At 46.4% G+C, this 20777-nt stretch overlaps 2 protein-coding genes across 2 annotated transcripts in view; one reads left to right on the forward strand and one right to left on the reverse strand.

Annotated features, from left to right (window-relative positions):
- ADSS2 (adenylosuccinate synthase 2) overlaps nucleotides 1–3328 on the forward strand; it is a 35999-nt gene extending 32671 nt beyond the window's left edge. Inside the window, exons 12-13 of the mRNA XM_079763619.1 lie at nucleotides 751–900; nucleotides 2193–3328. Coding sequence (XP_079619745.1) covers nucleotides 751–900; nucleotides 2193–2245 — 203 coding nt within the window. The 3' untranslated portion in view covers nucleotides 2246–3328. The remainder of the gene's footprint in view (nucleotides 1–750; nucleotides 901–2192) is intronic.
- Nucleotides 3329–5355: 2027 nt separating this feature from the next.
- SPMIP3 (sperm microtubule inner protein 3) lies at nucleotides 5356–20063 on the reverse strand (the record flags this gene model as incomplete). The annotated part of the gene is made up of 5 exons (XM_079763758.1): nucleotides 5356–5567; nucleotides 8107–8337; nucleotides 9556–9565; nucleotides 10082–10160; nucleotides 20008–20063. The coding sequence occupies 5 exons, from the start codon at nucleotides 20061–20063 to the stop codon at nucleotides 5476–5478; spliced, it is 468 nt and encodes a 155-aa protein (XP_079619884.1). The 3' UTR covers nucleotides 5356–5475.
- Between the last annotated feature and the right edge of the window lie 714 nt (nucleotides 20064–20777).

Here is a 20777-nt window from a genome sequence, read left to right on the forward strand (position 1 = left end):
CCAAATTAAGGTAAGTGGCCTGGTCCTGGACATCCTCGCACAGGAAGCCATTGGGAAGCGGGCTGCTCCAGACAGGCAGCTCGCTTTGGTGGAGGGCATCCCAGGGGCCATCCTGACCAGGCGCTGTGCGCAGGCAGTACCCCCACAGCTGAGGGGATGCCTGTGTCCGTCCTGCAGGGGCAATCTGAACATGGGTCGGCATCCCCGTACGGTCTCTGGTCGAAAGAGCTGGTCTGGCTTTAGTCCATTTTCAGCTTCTCCTAGGCCAGTGGTCGGCAAACTGCGGCTCACGAGCCACATGCAGCTTGCAAGCCGCGGTTTGCCGCTCTGTTGACTAATGAGTTTGCCGACCACTGTCCTAGGGGATGCAGAGACAGTAGTTTGGTGAGAGTGAAGGAGGTTCCGCCTAAGCTTTGGCACACAGTCACAGAAGCAGGAGATTTCCCAGGTGAGAACAAGGGTAGCCTTCTCTCCGGGAGCCTGCAGACATTCCACAGATCATGGTGCTGAAACCAATAATCCATCTGCTTACAGTGCATAATCCTGTGTTGCTATAGAAATATGTTTGATTATAAAACTCCACCCCAGGTGCATCGTTTTTCCTTTCTAAACTCTGAAAATTTCTAATTGCAAAACGCATCTGGCTTCAAAGATTTTAATAAGAGATTGTGAAACTATGAGATAGCAAAAAGTTGTTGGACAATAGGCAGTGTACAGCATGAACTAATATACTTGCTCTTTAACTTGCAGCAAACCAAGAGATCTTAAATAAAGTTGAAGTTCAATATAAGACTCTTCCAGGATGGAACACAGACATATCAAATGCAAGGACGTTTAAAGAGCTGCCTGTTAACGCACAAAATTACGTTCGATTTATTGAAGATGAGCTTCAGATTCCAGGTAAATAGAAACAGTTTATGAACAACTGTCTTTGCTTTCTCTCCTTTTGACTGGACTGTCTACCTTTGAAATAGGATAAAAGATTATTATTCATAGAGCACTTGTGATTTGCATAGATGCCCAGGAAGAAATTAAATAATTTTATTCTTTAGAGTTAATATAATCATCTTTCTCTATCCTTCATGTGCCTGAAGATAATAGATTCCTCTCACCATTTTTGACCCTGTCTTAATTCTGTTAGTCTGCTTTTCACCCTATGACATTGATTCTTGTTTCCTTCTCCCTCTTAAATCACCTCCTTTTGTGTCTTCATTACCACCAAAAATAGTGTGTGATTTTTTTTCATTTGGAGTTAGCCCACCATTGAGAATTGGAGGAGTTTCCTGACTAGACATTAGAAAATAATAGGTACAGAAGATAGGAACTCTAGTTTGAAAAAATGTAAGAGAAGAATAAAGAATAAAAAAATGTCAGCTGGCCAGAGGATTAGGCATAACCAGGTTATGGCTGTGACTAGCTGTGTGAAGTCTTTGTTTTAACACATTGCTTTTTCCCTTTTATTTGCACTGATGAGGATCTGAGAGACAGAAAGTGAAGTGGGAGGGAGGTATCCTCCGTATAATCTATTCTGATTTTTCATCTCAAACATGAATTATGTTTTCCATATTGCTACCTGCCCCTTCTAGATTGTCAAATTCAGTCATCTCACCCTTTAGTCAACATTGTTTGAAATATAAACAATGAATTTAACAATGATTCTGTAAAATTCATAAGATTTGCCCAGGAGGTGCAAATGATTAGAGATGCCCAATGGCTGGTACAGTAGGCAATTCCTAAGGCTGTGCAAGTTAACACAGTGTTCTCTTCCGGAAAGTTCTACTTTTATGAGATATAAAAGGCACTGTGACACTTCAGTATCATCTTAGCATCATCCATTCATCAAAGGGGCTTATCTTGTCTAGTTATTAGGAACTTAATCAAAGGTTCTTTAGGTCTCTGCTGGTTTGGGCCAATATTTTTTATCCTAATTATTAGGAATTGAGGAATTGTAAACATTGTGCATTAAAACAGGAACTGGTAAAGCAAACTACTCTGTGCTGGATCTCACCTGCACATTCTAATGGTTTAGAAATTGGCACCATCTGCTACAGAATAGAACTAAAGGGAACGAAAGGCACCTAGGGCAAAGTTATGTGGTGACAATGAGAAAAGGCGGGGGGAGTCTCTTATCCCAAAGATTCAACATTATAAACTAATTAATACAATTCTTCTACTTTATTTTCCTCTCTCAGTTAAGTGGATTGGTGTGGGGAAGTCCAGAGAGTCTATGATTCAACTCTTCTAAGGATTTCCAATTACACAAGAAACACTCCTTGAGAAGGGGGCAAAGGACTTTCTTAACTATGTCATTATGATCTACAAACTTCAAGAATAAAGACATTGACGTGCGTTGTAAGCCCTATAGTTGTTTCCAGTCTTTAAGATGGATGGCTGGTGTGGAGGTAAGCTTCGGCATATTCCAGTGTCAACTTCCTTGGCTGGCACAATTGCCGAAATCATCTGTTGCTCCTGCTGCTCATGGTGCCACATTTTCTTTCATGTTTAGTAATAGTATAATCCATGTTGTTTGAAACCCAAAATAGAATGACTTTCAATGTAGTTTTTCTTTATTATCGTCCTTGTGTGTTCATAGGTTTTACCTCTATTAAATGGTAAGAACAATTAATGCAGTTTTGCACAAATATTTTTACATTCTGATTTTTCAGTTCTGTCATTGTAACCTTTGCTGTTAGAAAAAAGGATAAGAGAGGAGTTCTGTAAACTTTTGTAATGCTATGAATTCTGTTTAAATTGTGAACTGTTTATTTTCTGCTAAGACCATTGCGAATTTGAGCTTTGGCGGGGGGAGGGTGATATATTCATGGGTCCTTTAATTTGTACAGAACACAAAACTTATTTCTCTCTATAAATTATTTAATACATTGAACAAATGTTCAAAGAGATAAGGTGTTCGCTAATACAGTACTTTTAATGTTAAAAAAATAGTCATTAAAAGATCTATTGTGATATTTGGTGAATATTTTCTTTAATATCAGATATTAAATCTGAAATGAATTGGTTTCCTGTTTTATCTTACCATTATTTTTAAATCTGTGCATTGTTTTTTCAACATTGTGCCTGCCAGTATGCCTACAAAATCATCTGTGAGTGTCCAAATGAACCCAAATTGTTGGTCATGCCTTTATTTCTCTTTTCTTGGGAAAAAAATAAAAAATAAAAAAGAGGTGTTATTTTAACAATTAGGCTTAACATATTGTGTTGTAGATTATCCTTCAGTGAACTATCTTGAATGTTAAATTAGGTGCCACTTAAATTTATTTTATTATTCCATCAATAGCTGATTAAAAAGAACCAGATATTTCTAGTATACTTGTATTGTGTTTTTGTTCCGGCAAGAGAAGTAGTGGTAATACTAGTGTATATAAGAAGGAGCTTTATCCCTGCTGTGTGGGGGGATAAGGTGGGGAAAGAGCAAGAACAGAATCTTTGAAAACATTTAAATACATTTTATCTTCACCACATTTATTTTTTATTAATACTTAGTTTAAGAAAAATATTAAAATAAGATCAGCCTTGTTGGATTTAATAAAAAGGATAGTACAGGTGATCTTACAAAGCCCACTACTGATCAGTAATGATCTTTATATAAAATAATAATTTATACTTGGTACATAATAACTAATGTTTACTTATTTTAATGGAAGTTGACTTGGCTTTTATTTCTTCTTGCTTTTTCATCTTCCTACTTGGATTTTAAATTAGATTAGCTGCCCAGAGATGTAAGCTCCATTAGAAGCAAGCATGTTTTTTGTTTGTTTAAATATATTTTTATTGATTTCAGAGAGGACAGGAGAAGGAGAGATAGAAATAACAAATATGAGAATCATTGATCGGCTGCCTCCTGCACGGAATAGAGCCCGCAACCCGGGCATGTGCCCTGACTGGGAGTCAAACCGTGACCACCTGGTCCACAGGACAACACTCAACCACTGAGCCACACCGGCTGGGCAGAAGTAAGCATGTTAAAGTCCACATTCTTATCTGGCTGCAAACATTGCTGTATTGAAACATTTTCAGCAATGGTCCAGAAGCAGATGGAAATAACCCATTCTTTGAGCGAGGAGTGTACTAAATTTTTACCCAAAAAGTGTAACTCATTTTTTTTTTTTTTCCAAATCCAGTGACCCTTGGTTGGCTCTTTACAACTAAGACTGAGACAATGCAAAGCTATATGAATCTGTTCTTGGGGGAAGCTTTTGACTGGTAGACTTCACTTAGGGGTATTGAGTTGGGAACCAACTAGTATGATGGGGAGTCTCAGGGGCTAGAAGGTAGGAGTCGTTTCTTTGGGATTTAATTGCTTAGAGAAGAACCTCTAGCTTTTGGCCTAGGGACTTGATGCCTAGTTGTCAACTTTCTCCCAAGGATAGGAGTGGTAACTCTTATTTTAAACACTAGAGGCCTGATGCACAAAATTCATGCAAGAGTAGATCTTCCTTCCCCCAGCTGCCGGCACCGGCTTCCCTCTGGCACCCAGGACGTGGGCTTCCCTCGCAGCCCCTGCTTTGTCCAGAAGGTCGTCTGGAAGGACATCCGGTCTAATTAGCATATTTTGCTTTTATTATTATATATATGTTTATTGATTTCAAAGAGGAAGGGAGAGGGAGAGAAAGATAGAAACATCAATGATGAGAGAGAATCATTGGCTGCCTCCTGCACGCCCCCTACTGGGGATCGAGCCTGCAACCGGGACATTTGCCCTTGGCTGGAGTGGAACCTGAGGTCCTCAGTCCACAGGCCGACGCTCTATCTACTGAGCCAAACCGGCTAGGGCAGGAGTGGTAACTCTGTACACATATTTTCAGTAAGTTCTCTCCCCCTCTTCTCCCCTCGTCTCACGTCTCACTCCAGTCCTGTGCCTTACCTGGGTTTCTGCATCCCGAGCACCTCCAGGGCCTCCCTCCTTGGCCACATCCCCAGTTCTTTTTTCGCTCTCTCAGTGATGCAGTTATCGAGTGGATGCGATTATGTTCCTACCTGGCCCCACGTAGAACCACTGGACTAAATGTAAGACAGCTTACCAGCACCAGCCACAAGACTGGTAGTGGGGCTGGGTGTTGATTCCTTTGCCCTGGGATGACCAACTTAATCTGGAAAGAACTTGCAACATGTGAATATTTTAGGATTCTAACCATTGGAAACACACGGAAATTAAAAGTAGTTCTGCCCGGCCAGCGTGGCTCAGTGGTTGAGCTTCAGCCTATAAACCAGGAGGTCACGGTTCAATTCCCGATCAGGGCACCTGCCCAGGGGGCGTGCAGGAGGCCGTCAATCAATGATTCTCTCTCATCATTGGTGTTTCTCTCTCTCCTCTCCTTTCCTCTCTGAAATCAATAAAAATGTATTAAAAAGAAAAAGTAGGTCTGTTATGGTTTTAGTCTAAAAGAGTCACCTAAAAACGCCAAATATTGTTGTTTTCAAACGCCATAGCCATTTTGGTTTAAAGCTTTTATTTCAGCGCCACCTCTCTTCACGACAGTAGAACTCTGGCAGTGAGTTGATTGGTCGACGATTCGATGAAACTGTGCCTAATTTCCGGTCCCAATCTGGAATTTAAAACAAATTATTTACTTTAGGACTACTCACTCCTAAATTTTAACTCACTGTCATTTCAACAGCAATTGTATACAATAACAAAACTTATGGGATTTAGACAAAGGAATATGTTTAAAAGCTATGTGAAAAAGGACTTAGTCAAAGGGTTATTTTTATTTTATTTTTTAATATACTTTTATTGATTTCAGAGATGAAAGGAGAAGGGAGAGAAAGATAGAAACATCAATGAGAGAGAATCACTGATCGGCTGCCTCCTGCACGCCCCCCTTTTGGGGATTGAGCCGGCAACCCAGGCATGTGCCCTTGACCGGAATCGAACCAGCGTCTGCAGGCTGACGTTCTATCCACTGAGCCAAACCAGCTATGGCCAAAGGATTATTTATGTGGCTTAATAATAAATATATGCCCACAGTGAATGCTATCAGTTCATAATACTGAGTTATACAAAAATGTAATGAAAATAAATCACAAATTTGCATTTTGACTTCCTAATTCTAGATTTCCCCCAAACCTTTTAAACTTTCCATTATAAATGGGCCACTTTCTTTGTATCAAACTGCGAAGACAGCAATCATTGCATCTACGCTCAATGAATCAAAGACCAGAGTGTGGCTGAGTGTCGTCTGAGTGTCGTCGACCTGTGAACCAAGAGGTTACTGGTTCGATTCCCAGTCAGGGCACATACCGGGTTGCAGGCTCAATCCCCAGTAGGGGGCGTGCAGGAGGCAGCCGATAGATGTTTGTCTCTCATCAGTGTTGCTATCTCACTCTCACTCTGCCTTCCTCTCTCTCTAAAAATCAATAAAAAAACATTAAAAAAAAAAAGTTGAAACGATACTTCATATGTACAGTGCTATGCTCTGGATTAGGTGTTTTGCTTACATTAACACATATTCACAGTAACCCTCAAAGGCCCACTGATACTACCATCATCTCAAATAGATTAATTAATGTGCCCAAATTTACAGGACTTGGAAGAGAAGTACCCTATTTGACCCAGGATTATCAGGCCGATAAGTCCCTAAATCTTTTCACACTTCTATTCCACCTCCCATAGCACTTCAACGACATTTAAACAAACAAACATTTCTTGCTATTAAGAACAAATAACATTTCATTAGCCCAGAGAGTACAACTAGAATTGCCATCCCTGGAGGATTTTTAAAATCTAATTTAAGTGTGATCCTGTATGTAATTCGTAACCATTTCACTTCTCAAGGCTTGCTATGGAGTTGAACAGCAACTCTTGACCTTGAAGATTACCAAGTATTCCAGGGACATATATCAAAGTAGTTTAGAAGCGGGAGCCTTAGAGATCCTCATTGTAGAAGTTACAGTGGAGCTGAATTATACACAGTCAGCCAGGCAAATCCAACAGTAAATGTTCTCAGGACACACGACAAACTTCTGGGGGCTTCCTGGTGACATTCCATTTAGTGAATATATATGCCCACAGTGAATGCTATCCAACCTGAAATACTAGCATCTGATACAGATCTGGGGGTGGAAGGAACATGGGAAATGATTTTTTAAAATGTTCACACCATTTGACAAAGTGATATTACAGTTCGTATGGATTGGAGTGGTGCTTTCTTTGAAAGTCATCATCCTACCTAATAATAGACAAATATGCAAATTGACCACACCTTTGCTATGCCCAAGCCACGCCCACCAGCCAAGCCACGCCCAGGGTGAGTATGCAAATTACCCCACCAAGATGGCGGTTAATTTGCATATCAAGACAGCGTAGAAAGAAGCCAAGAGCTGCAGAAGGGAGCAAAGCTGCGGAGAAGCAAGCAAGCGGGGCGGAGGAGAAGGGAGGAGCGCAGGCGGGGCGGGGGGAGAAAGAAGGAGAGCAGGCAGGTTGGCAGAGAATGGAGGAAAGCAGGTGGGCTGGCGGAGAAGGCGGGGCAGAGGAGAAGGGAGGAAAGCAGGCGGGATGGGATAGAGTGTAGCAGGAAGCCCTATTGCAGGAATCTTCCTGCAATGGGAACGCTAGTTGAAAAATAAAATGAAGCTGAGCTGGTGTGGTTCAGTGGTTGAACATCAACTCATGAACCAAGAGGTCACTGGTTCAATTCCCAATCAGGGCACATGCCTGGGTTGCAGTCCCTAGTAGGGGGCCTGCAGGAGACAGCAGATCAATGATTCTCTCTCATCCTTGATGTTTCTATCTCTCTTTCCTTCTCCCTGCCTCTCTGAAATCAATAAAAAAATATATATATATTGAGAATGAGTAGAGTTCCACAACAATATGTGAGGAGTGATCAGACTTGAGCTGCCTCCTCTCAAGGACATTTGGATATCTTCATTCCTGAAGTCTCTACAGGGAGCTAGGAAAGGAGGAAGATGCCCTTGGTCCGACCTCACCATTCTTCCTGCACCGGGACACACACCTCCCCCTCCCCCTTCTCCTCTCCCCAACTTGGCTGGTCCCAGACGTGCTGAGACGGCAAGCCCGTGGGAGTTGTTCCTCTGCGGCCCAGGCGGGGTTGGTCTCAGAGAGTAAGAGCAGTTGGCTTGACTTACCAATCGTGTAAAATGGCAGAGAATAGTCTTTTTGGTACGCGGTTTCTTTGTACCATGGTTCGGCAGGCTTGGAGTGTCTTCGAAAACAAATATATCGGATGAGAGTTTGTTGGTCTAGTTGAGGCTGACACTGATGTTTCCCCTCGGGTGGCATGGCCAAGTCTATGAGAGATCTAAATGAAAATAGTAACAGCTTGCTGAACACCCAGTCGGAGAAAAGCGTTCCATTTTCTCATCAGCTGAAATCCATTCCCTGGAAGTAGCCAGGAGGCCACCAAGACAGTGTTGGCCAGACTTCATCGATCAAGGCCAGCCCTAGCCAAGCTCTCAGCAGATGGCTCAGGGGTTCCAGTCCCCTTTCCCTCCCTTTGCAGCCCTCTCCCAGTTTCGGGTCACAGAAGGCAACCTGCTTCTCTTTTCCTTTGTATTCTTAAAATATATATATATTATTTCAGAGAAGAAGGGAGAGGGAGAGAGGGATAGAAACATCAATGATGAGAGACAATCATTGATTGGCCACTTCCTGCACGACCCACACTGGGGATGGCGTCTGCAACCTGGGCGTGTGCCCTAAACAGAAATTGAACCATGACCTCCTGGTTCATAGCTCGATGCTCGACCACTGAGCCACACTAGTTAGGCTTCCTTCTTATTCTTATTCTTATCTAGAAACTTAATAAAATAATTGATTGACATTTGCACTAGGTTTCCCCCTTGGTTTTTCAGAGTCAAGTATGTATTTGAGTTGGAGCCAAGGGCTTTGAACTGGGAATCAGAAAATGTGGATAGATTCCAGTCTCAGCTTTTATGCTAACCAACTGCACTTCAAGCAAGACAGGCCCCTTCTCTGGGCTGCATCCTCCTCGTCTAATTGGGTCGGATTGACCTCTAAAACTACTTCTGGTGCCATCTATTCAGTCCAGACTCTGTGCTGCTGTATGGATGCCAGGGTGCCCTTGTCTGTGCATGGAGGATAACCAGGAGTTGATTATATCAAAGGCAATTAAGAGAAAAAGAGAAATTTGTAAAATATGCCAGATGACCTCAGAGTAATAGCAATCATATTTTCAGTGCCTACTATGCCCTGGGATTTTATATCAATTATTTTGCTTAACAGATAAGAAAATAGACTCGGAGATGCAATGAAAATTGCCCAAGATCAAACATTTCATAAAGTTACTCAAATTGCTGCTTTTAACTCCCATGGTTTCCAGCCTCTACAAACTAGAACGCAACATCAAAGTACCTTTTTTGTTGTTATTAAAATTATATCCACAGAGGCAGAAACCATTCGGGTCAAATTTGTAATTTTACTGAGAAGGGAACAGACTCAGGAAAAGTTAAATTATTTGACTAAGTTGAAACTCTAAACTCATGGTGATTACATTTCTTAGATAATTTAGTAAAGATCCTTATTTATTGCTGACTATAAAAGTAATATATGCTCACTAGAGAAAATCTGGAAAATAAAATATAAAACACAAACACCATTCATCTCACCACTCATAAATAACTGTTGTTAACAGTTTGGTGTATTTCCTTCTAAACGTTTTCTATTCATCAAATAATAATTATTATTATTGTTCTCATACTCATTTTTGTTATTACAAAACTAGAGGCCCATTGCACGAAGATTCGTGCAAGAATAGGCCTTCCTTCCCCTGGCTTCACTCCCGGCCGCCCAGGAGCCTGCAAGTCCTCGCTCCCGGCCAGAGTGCCGCTTCTGTGGCTCCCTCCATCCCCCCACCCTCCCCCTCATAGCACCCTCCCCTTCGCACCTGCGTATGCAAATTAACTCTCCATAGTTGTTGGATTAATTTGCATACTCACTCCTGATTGGCTGTTGGGCATTGCAGAGGTATGGTCAATTCGCATATTTCTCTTTTATTCGTGTAGATGTGATTCCTGTTTAAGAAAATGTGTCATTCTAACTTTAGTGTAATTGTTAGGTGTCTCACCTGGGACAGCTCCTTACAGTGGAAACAACATGGATTCGTGCCAGCTGCCCAGGGAGGTAGCCAAGGACATCCTTTCCTTGATGAGCAATGAGTGGGCTGGTGGAGAAAGTGAGGGGTGAGAAAAAGGCAATTACTACGATCAGTTCTTTAGAGAGGAATGCCAGCTGTGATGTAATTCAAGAAGATATTCAGTCTTTGCCTCTATTTCCTGGCACAGAACTTCTTGGACTCCTCCTCCCCCAACTTTTAATTAATTAGTTAATTATTTTTTATTTCAAGACTGTATTTTAATTACAGTTGACATTAAATATTATGTTGGTTTCAGGTGCATAGCATATAATTCATAAAGTGATCCCCCCGATAAGTCTAGTACCCACCTGGCACCACACATAATTATTGAAATATTATTGACTACCTTCCCAGTGCTATACCCACTTGGACTTTCTTGATGGGAGTGTCTTTTTTACCCAGTTTTCAGGTTCAGGTTTCAGGAATCATAAGGAAATATTTGACGTGTCAGTTTCAAAATATCAGGAAAAAAATGCAATGGTATTTAAAACCAGTGGGGCAAATGTTGATCATAGTTGAAAAGTGGGAATTAGAAAATGGGGGTTTCTTATATGATCTTCTCTACTTAAAATAAATAAATACACACACACACACACACACACACACACATATATATATGTGTGTGTGTGTGTGTGTGTGTGTGTGTGTGTATTTCAGAGAGGAAGGCAGAGGGAGAGGGAGAGAGAGATAGAGATAGAAACATCAATGATGAGAGATGCACACCCCACACTGGGAATCAAGCCTGCAACCTGGGCATGTGCCCTGACTGGGAATTTAGCTGTGACCTCCTAGTTCATAGGTTACGCTCAACCACTGAGCCATGCAGGCCGAGCTTATTTTCTCTATTTTTGATATATTTACAAACTTGCACAACAAGTTTTTAAAAAACTGGTAAGTATATAGGGGCTACAAATTAAGAAGCACTGTGATGGTCTTGTAAGTCTGGGAGGGTTGGGTTGGGAGGAAGGTTTGAAGCACAAACGGGAATGAATGAGGTGGAGAATGGCAGGAAGTGCTTCCGGGGCATGAAGGTGAGACAGGTGTGTGCAGCTGAAATGCAGTGGCATCGGGGGAGAGGAGGCTGCAGAGTAGTGGTGCCCAAACAGACCTTATATTTTGAAATTTGTCTCATTTTAGAATGAATTACTTTTCCTTTTAGATTATAGCCTGGGCAAGGGGCCTGTGGTGGTTTGCAGGCTGGCCACGCCTGCCAGCGACCCAAGCAGAGGCCTGGTATCTGGGATTTATTTATCTTCTATAATTGAAACTTTGTAGCCTTCAGTGGAGGCCAGGGCAGGCCAGGAACTTGGCTTCCTTCATCGCCGCAGAAACCCGAGCCTCCTGCTTGCCCCGTGGCCACAGCCATTTTTGTTGGGATTTATTTATCTTCTATAATTGAAACTTTGTAGTCTTGAGCGGAGGCCTGGGCCGGCCAGGGTGTGCAGGAAGCTTGGATTCCTCCATTGCCGGGGAAACCCAAGCTTCCTGCTCGCTCTGTGGCCGCAGCCATCTTGGTTGGGTTAATTTGCTTAATTGCTCCTGATTGGCTGGTGGGCATGGCTTGTGGGTGTAGCCAAGGTACGGTCGATTTGCATATTACTCTTTTATTAGATAGGATTGGTTTCAGAGAGGGAGAGAGAGTTTGAGGCATCAATGATGAGAGAGAATCATTGATTGGCTGCCTCTTGTACGCCCCACACTGGGGATCAAACCCGAAACCCTGGGCATGTGCCCTGACCAGGCATTGAACCGTGACCTCTTGGTTCATAGGTCGATGCTTAACCACTGAGCCACACTAGCCAGGCTATAATACACTTTTTGTTTTAGAAAGTTTTTTGCTGGTGGCGGTGGAAAACAAATTTGAGGACAATCTGACTAGGAGTAGAAAGGCTGGTTAGGAGGAGATTTTAGTGGTTTATGTGGGGCATGGTGAAGCTCTGAGCAATGTGTTGAAAAGGGATGGCGAGGAGAGGATGGAGTGGGGATACGTTAGGAGAGAGGATTGAGGTAAAAGATGGGAGCTGTCCAAGGCCAGTCTTAGGGTTCAGGCATTGGGAAGATGCTGCCATTCCCTGGGAGAGGGGACACAGGACGATGGCCATTGTTGGATGACTATAGCGTTTGTGAGGTGTACAGTCTTTTAGGACCTTCCACAGATTCTGAGTGCTCAGTAGGCGCTGTAAGAATTCCAGGGAGGAGTCAGTAGAAAGTAGTTCATGGTTTTGCATGAAGTAGCTCTCCAATAGGTGCTGGTGATCAATGGAAACTTAAGCCATATACCTCCCGTCCAAACATCACTTAGGGAATGTACGTAACCTACTCTGCACACCCTGCTAGGTTCTAGCTGACTTGTGGGAGACCCTTTCATGTCCCGCGTGATTCAGGGTTCCGGTTCAGGGTTCCGGTTTCTGGAGAAGGGCCGCACGCAAATTAAAAGAGACTAGAAGAAAATTAGTTTGGCGATATGGGGGGCCAGGCGGTAGTCCAACTCTAGTGGGAGAACTACTACTAGGCTCTGGCCTTGCTAGGCCTTTTATTGAGACTAGGGGATACACCCATTACCCTTAAGCAGGTTTGGGATACACCCATAGCCCTTAGGCAGGTAATAAGTGGATTATCATACCAGTAAGGATTTACATGATTACAAGATGGGGAAGTTGCCTCAGTTACCACTGTCTCAATTAGATAGGGAGTGGTTTGGCTCTGACCTTTCAGAGCTTCAAGGTTGACCAGCCTTTTTCTTTCTTTCTTTTTTTATTTTATTTTATATTTTATTGATTTTTTACAGAGAGGAAAGGAGAAGGACAGAGAGCTAGAAACATCGATGAGAGAGAAACATCGACCAGCTGCCTCCTGCACACCCCCTACCGGGGATGTGCCCGCAACCAATGTACATGCCCTTGACCGGAACTGAACCCGGGACCCCTCAGTCCGCAGACCGACGCTCCATCCACTGAGCCAAACCAGTTTCGGCAAGACCAGCCTTTTTCTATTAGTGAGACAATGGTGGGTTCTTGTCCTCAAAATGCTCTTCATGTGCCAAAACAGTGGTCTGAATAAAGGCCAATGGGTAGGGTTTGGGCAGGTGTCCAGGGTTTGGGGAGGCAAATAGGATGGGGAAGAGATTCCAGGTGAGGCAACTTTAGAAGTCAAGACTTGGACAGAGTTGGGGGTCAGAGTGGGGCATGTGGGGACCGGTGGGGTCCCCGCTTCCTACCTGGTATGAAAGGCAAGCTCTGTGAGCAGGGCGGGCCTGTCTGTCTGTCTGTGCAAACAGGACCTCGGGGAGCTCTGATTTTCAGAGAAACCACAGGCTGTCTGGGCCTGCCCAGCGGTGGGTAATATGACCGAGGCCCGGATGGTAACTAACAGCGGCGACTGAGTCACAAGGAGAGAGAGGAGTTGGCACAATACTGGGAACTAATGACGTTTCTGAGTGCCCGGGATAGGAGCCCTGGCTTCTGTTGGCGCCATCCAGGTCTGAATGATTCCCCAGGGCCATGTGCCAGTGTATTAGACGCCAATGGAGCTGCGGAGCGGCACTGGCTTCTCACGGCGGCTGTGCTGTGTGCCGGGCTGTGCTCTGACCATGGACTCTTCTCCCCTCGCTGAGCGAAGGTGGCAGCCCAACTGTTTGGGGAAGGAGCCCTCCACCAGCACCAGCTATTGAGCTTGTGGGGGGGCCCCTGGGCAGGTTTTGGCCCAGGAACGGACAGTGGGGACGTGTGTAAGGTGGGCGTAGGAGGGTGGGGGCTGAAGATGGGACACTTTGCCTCTAACTCCTTGGTTAGACTTTCCAACCTCTCCTATGTGGCCTTCAAACAGGAGAAAGCTCCCAACGAAGAGGCTAAGACATCGGTTTTTGGAAGAGAATTGCTACCTCCTACAGGAAAATGCCTTTGCCTGGCTGTCAGCACCTGGCCTCTCCCAGGGTGGGTGGGTGGGTGTGGGGCAAACCGATGGATGGCTGCAAAGCACATGTCAGCTTTCCCCGCCCGGCTCGGCTCACACCCCCTCGGTTTCGGCCTTTGCTCTCCTCGGATGGGGCAGGAGTCCGCTGTGTCCGATGCATTATTTACAGTCCGGGACAGCTCAGCTCTCTGAGGCCACGCGTTCAGTTCAGACAAGAGCAGGCCTGTCCCCTGGGAGGGTGACTGTAACCACAGACACCATTCGATATGCCCCGGGGAGTCCGGGAGTGTCTGTCCCCGAGGGGGCTGCGGCTGCGACTGCAATTCTCTGTTGTGTCTGCCTCCTGCTGCCCGAAGTGTCTGTGCAGAGATGATCTCATCCAGTTCTCACGGTCACCTTGCCAGGTAAATATTTACACCTGGTTGTGCAAGAGGAGACTGAGGCTCAGAGAGTGGACTTTCTAAATATTACCCGCTAGCAACTGCCAGAGCCTTGAGTCAAACCCAGTTCTCCAAACTCCATGTTGCATCCAGAATCATCTATATGTATGCATGATTACTTTTTTCAGAAGAGTTTAGCGTTTTTTAAAAATAAGATATTTTACATTCTCTTACTTGTACTGTCTTTGTTTTTGTTTTGTTTTTTGTTAATCCTCACCTGATATTTTCCCATTGATTTTTAGGGAGAATGGAATAGAGAGGGAGAGACAGAGAGAGAAACATTGATATGAGAGAGACACATTGATTGGTTGCCTCCTGCACACTCCCCGACCAGGGCCGGGGATCAAACTTGCAACCAAAGTACATGCCCTTGACTGGAATCGAACCCAGGACCCATCAGTCCCTGGGCCAACGCTCTATCCGCTGAGTCATGACTCCCTGACTGATGGGAAGGCAGGAAGTAGACGTCATAGACCAAAGAAATAGGAAAAGAAAGAAGACATGGCAGTGTTAGCTGGAAGCTGCTGCAATTCAATGAAAGAACACTTATGCGCTTGTTGAATGCAGTAGAACACATGCTCCGTGTGTCTGCAGTGTGCTAGGGATAGAGCGGTGATAAATAAAAATCTTTCCACTCAAGAGTTTATCATCTGGAAGGAAAGCCGTATCCAGGCAACCAATGAACCAGGAGCCTGAGACTCGGGGGCAGTAAGTCACTCAGTCAGGACACGAGATGAAGGCCACCATGCTGGGGCCTCATCCCTGAGACAACTGTCCCCACGCATCTCCTCGAGGAAGAGGGAGCTTCAGGTTCCCCATCAGTCACGTGGGGGTGATACGATCACCTCCACCAACGATGACATGAGAGTCGATGAGACATCTGTGACTGTCCTGTTGACGCAGATACCCCACCTGTTAGGTGTTGCGCTGACCCCAGAGCGGCCCTTGACCCCTCAGAGACAGCTGCCAACCAGAGTTTGTAAAATGCTGACACCGATTCTTTTTTCTGTTACCCTCTGCACCATCCTGAGTGTCTTCCACCGGAAGTGATCTTTTCAGGGGCAGCCGGGCTCTACAAACCATGGCAATTCCCAGCCCTGCCCCCGAGTAACGGGTCTGGATCTGGGGGTCGGCACAAGTTAACATTTGCATCTACGATAGTTCTTACTACGCAAGTTCTGCGCGGTCACAGCTACTTGTGAGCCATTTCCCATTTCATTTTATTAGGTGCTCCTACTGGCTGGAAATTCAGTCTTGCCTAGCACAGGGTTGGGCATTGAAGGATGGATTGGATAAAAGCTTGAGCCAAAGGATCGGCAGAAGGGCGGGTCTTCTCCAGGCCCTGCCAGTCACCACGAAACCAAACCACAGATAAATGACAGAATCATTTTTTTTTTTTCTCAACGAAGAATGGATTCATTCATTTTCATTTTTTTCAGCCAATGTGCATAGGACCTACCACGTGTGCCAATCAGCTGGGCAGAGGTGACGATGGTGGGCTGTAGGGAGAGGCAAACGAGCCACCCTACGGAGCTAACCAGATGTAATAGAGTGCGGGGATCTGTGGCGAGCTGGCATGGCCATGGCATACTCAGCCCCAGGACGCCTTGTGCCATGCCAGCTCAGCCAGGTTCGGTGAGCCTGAGAGGGGGCGGTGAAGGATTGAGAAAAGACAGACAAGAGAATAAAAGCTGGGTCTCGGTGGGACGCTGTCCTCTCTGATGGAGAGCTAGCGACAGCACCCTGGACTACAAGCCGTGTCTTTTTTTTATAGCCAGATGCCACGAGGCAAAGTAAGGGCGTGGTCAAGATGTTTACAACATTCTCATGCGTTTCAATCCTACTCAATTACATGCACCTGAACAGGCACGTGAGGCCACGTGTTGGGACCATAGGTTCAAGCTTACAACTCCAGCTGTTGGCTATAATTGTGCTGGGAGGGCTCTGCCCTCCAAGCTGGGACTTGCACGTGGCCATGAGAGGACTGTGCCCTCTCATTAGTCCGAGGCTTGAACCTGTCCAAACACTAGCCGCTCTCCACAGGGATTAAGAGCACAGATGTTGGAGCCAGGCCAGTGGGTTCAAATCCCACCTCTGCCAATCACTTACTAGCTGTGGGATCTTGGGATGTTACTTAACCACTCTGCCTCAGTTGTACCTCCTGAACTGTACTTCAAAGTTGCTGTGAAGGTTAAACACAGTGGTTGCCACAGGATAAGAGTTGCACGAGTGTTAACTTATTCCAGTGGGTGAGACCAAGAAGAAAAAAATAAGTTGTGATAAGGGCCACAAGGCCATGTGTCCAAAAAAGGTGTGAGATGGAGTAAAACAGAGGTGGAGCCCGGCCGGTGTGGCTTAGCGGTTGAGCATTGACCTATGAACCAGGAGGTCACGGTCTGATTCGGTCAGGGCACATGCCTGGGTTGCAGGCTCCATTTCCAGTAGAAGGCATGCAGGAGGCAGCCGATCAATGATTCTCATCACTGATGCTTCTCTCTCTCTCTCCCTCTCCCTTCCTTTCTGAAATCAATACTAATAATAATAAATAACAGAGCTGGAGAGGTGGACAGAAGACCTTCTCTAGCCAGGGTGGTTAAGGAATCGCTCTCTGAGCAGCTGACAAGGAGCTAAGCAGGGTGGTGACAGGAGGCTAGTTAAGACAGGGCAGGCAGGGTCAGGGAGGGAGCGATCCAGGGAGAAGGGACGTGTCCAAAAGCCCCGAGGAATGAAGGAGTGTGGCCTGTTGAAGGGATGGAAGAAGACAATGGGGCTTTGTAGATGGGCCAGGCCAGTTCACGTAGGCTTCATGGGTCCTGGCAACGAGTTTGGATTTTATGCAAAATGCAATCATCACAGGGCTTTATGCAAAGGGGGGTGGCTTTGGTCCAATTTATATTTCATGAAGCTCGCTCCTGAGAATGGGGTGTAGGACAACAAGAGTGGTGGTTGGTGTAGATGAGCAAGGGAGAGGCCATGGTGGTCCGGACCCAGGTTGGCAGTGGAGATGGTGAGTCACTGCCATGGGAGATGTATCCTGGAGGCAGGATTGAGCTTGCTGGTGGATTGGACCCACGATTGTTGCCAAGGCAGAAAACAGACAGCCCCGCTCCACAGTGAATACTGAAGGTGGGCGGTGGGGGGTGGGCGGGGCACCCAGTGTAGCTCAGACAGGCGCCTCCTGGTGGGGCTCTGATGGATGAACACAGAGAACGGAACCCAGCCAGCCTTGCGACTTCAGTGCCTGTCACACCGCGTTCCACCCAAACCCTCAGGCTGCCCACGGCTGGCTCAGGTCAGGCCCAGTGACTGAGTTAGTTCCGCTGAGCCCCAGGCAGCAGCCACAAAGGGAAGTTTGTTTCCATTTTTCCCCAGGAGATGAGACCACAGTTAAATAGGCCCAACCGTGGACAAAACAGATGTCAAACACACAGAGAGGCCAAACATTTGTGGGGAGACAGAAACCAGGAGCCACTGGAACCACCCTGCTTCCTCCTCTCGGGGTTTCAGGGAGCGAGAGGCAGGCTCTGGATTTTCTCTGAAAGGGCTCTCAAAATACCTAGGAACCAAGATCCCTCCCGCCCCCCTTCTTCCTTTGATAATTTCTAGAAGCAAAAGAACTTACCTTTGTTGACTAAATATTGTTAAAATTAACTAAATACTAGAATGAACACAAAGTTTGCTCAAAACCACCAAGTCACTGGGGCTGCAGGAGGCTGACCCCAAAGTCACTTGCTGTATGAGGTTCCTATCCCAATTTTATCCTATCTAATAAAAGAGTAATATGCAAATTGTCCACACCTCCGCTACACCCACAAGCCATGCCCACCAGCCAATCAGGAGTGAGTATGCAAATTAACCCAACCAAGATGGCTGCGGCCACGGAGTGAGCAGGAGGCTTTGGTTTCTCTGGCAATGGAGGAAGCCAAGCTTTCCGCACACCCTGGATGGCCCAGGCCTCCACTTAAGGCTACAAAGTTTCAATTATAGAAGATAAATAAATCCCAACAAAAATGGCAGCAGCCACGGAGCTGGAGAGAGCAGGAGGCTTGGGTTTCCCCGGCGATGGAGGAAGCCAAGCTTTCCGCCCGCCCTGGCCTGCCCTAGCCTCCGCTCAAGGCTACAAAGTTTCAATTATAGAAGATAAATAAATCCCAGATACCAGGGCCTCTGCTTGGGTCGCCGGCGGGTGTGGCTGCCTGCAAACCACCACAGGCCCCTCGCCCAGGCCGCCCCACACCCCAAGGGAACCCCCACCCTGATCTGGGACACCCTTCAAGGCAAACCAGCTGGTCCCCACCTGTGCACAAAGCCTCTATCCTATCTAATAAAAGAGTAATATGCAAATTGACCATCACTCCAACACACAAGATGGCTTCCCCCATGTGGACACAAGATGGCTGCCACAAGATGGCCAGCAGGAGAGGGACCAGGTCTGCAAGGGAGGGCAGTTGTGGGTGATCAGGCCAGCAGGGGAGGGCAGTTGGGAGGGACCAGGCCTGCAAGGGAGGGCAGTTGGGGGCAATCAGGCCTGCAGGGGAGGGCAGTTAGGGGTGACCAGGCTGGCAGAGGAGGGAAATTGGGGGCGACCAGGCCTGCAGGGAAGGGCAGTTGTGGGGGACCCAGGCCTGCAGGGGAGAGCACTTGGGGGGGGGGGGGGAAGACCAGGCCTGTAGGGGAGGGCAGTTAGGGGTGACCAGGCCTGCAGGGGATGGCAGTTAGGGGTGACCAGGCCTGCAGGGGACGGCAGTTAGGGGCAATCAGGTTGGCATGGGAGCAGTTAGGCATCAATCAGGCTGGCAGGGGAGTGGTTAGGGTGTGATCAGGCTGGCAGGCAGAAGCAGTTAAGGGCAATCAGGAAGGCAGGCAGGTGAGCAGTTGGGAGCCAGCAGTCGTGGCTTAAACGGGCACTCGGACAGCTCTCGAGGGGTCCCATATTGGAGAGCGTGCAGGCTGGGCTGAGGGACACCCCCCACCCCGCCCGGTACATGAATTTCGTGCACTGGGCCTCTAGTAGTTTATAAATCTCTGCAGGTCCCATGGCGAGTGGGGAAGGGTGGGCGGGGTGAGAATTTACAGATTGTTGTACAATCTCTCTCAGCAAGATGAGCTTAGCCCAATGAGACATGTCAATGAGACTTGTTATTCCTAGGCCGCGGATGAACTTGGAGGAAGAGTGATACTCGGCCCTAGTTTCCGTCTGTGCGGTCACCTCCCGCGTAGCAGAAGCACAGGGGTGGTTGGTGTGATTCCAAGCGGAGGAAAGGGGTCCCCCAGTCTTCTTGCTAAAGCCTTTCCCAAGCAAAAGCCAACGCCCTTCAATCTTTGGGGGATTCGGAGTTGCCTGCTTGCTTGGGTTCTGCCACGAATGTGGGAGTTTTTAGTTTTTGTTTTGTTTTTAACAACTAAACCCAAAGAAACTTCATTAGAGCCGCCTGGCAGCAGCTGTCTGCCAATCGCAGAGCAGCAGGTGACCGGGTCCGATTCCCCAGGCGCCTGCCTGTCTGCCTCTGGAAGGAGGTTACCTGGGTGGGATCACTGGGTGGCGGTCAACAAATTCCCGTAGCCGGATGGCAGTCATGATGAATGGGATTCTGAAAGAAAAAAAAAATTGAAGAATGTTCCCATGGCAAGTGTATGTACATTTCCAGGTGAGAGCCATCTGGTACTACCAAGTCCTTCTTAAAAGTAGAGATCACCGGCTGGCGTGGCTCAGGGGTTGAGCATTGACCTATGAACCAGGAGGTCAGGGTTCGATTTCTGGTCAGGGCACATGCATGGGTTGCGGGCTCAATCCCCAGTAGGGGGCGTGCAGGAGGCATCCAATTCATGGTTCTCTCTCATTATTGGTGTTTCTATCTCTCTCTCCCTCTCCCTTCCTCTCTCTCTAAATATCAATTATATCTATCTAGATATCTAGATATAGATATAGATATAGATATAGATATAGATATAGATATAGATATAGATATAGATATAAATATAGATATAGATAGATAGATAGATAGAAGTGATCTTCGGCCCAACACTTTAGGGAAGGAAATAGACTCAAAAAGGAGCACAAAGACATGGAAGTGTAAACTAATGCATGCAGATATGCTTTTTTATTTTAAAACTAGAGGCCCAGCGCACGATTCAATCGTGCGGGTAGGGTCCCTAGGCCTAGCCTCCTGCGATCAGGGCCATCTTCTGCCTGTTCGCCAGTCCCCAGGCCCAATGCTGCCTCCGCCGCCACCACTGAGCTGCCAGGCTGTTGGGATCACCAGCTCATCCCCAGCCGCTGCCGCTGCTGCTG

This window comes from Cnephaeus nilssonii (assembly GCF_951640355.1).
Source record: "Cnephaeus nilssonii genome assembly, chromosome: 23".
NCBI classification, from domain to species: Eukaryota; Metazoa; Chordata; class Mammalia; order Chiroptera; family Vespertilionidae; genus Cnephaeus; species Cnephaeus nilssonii.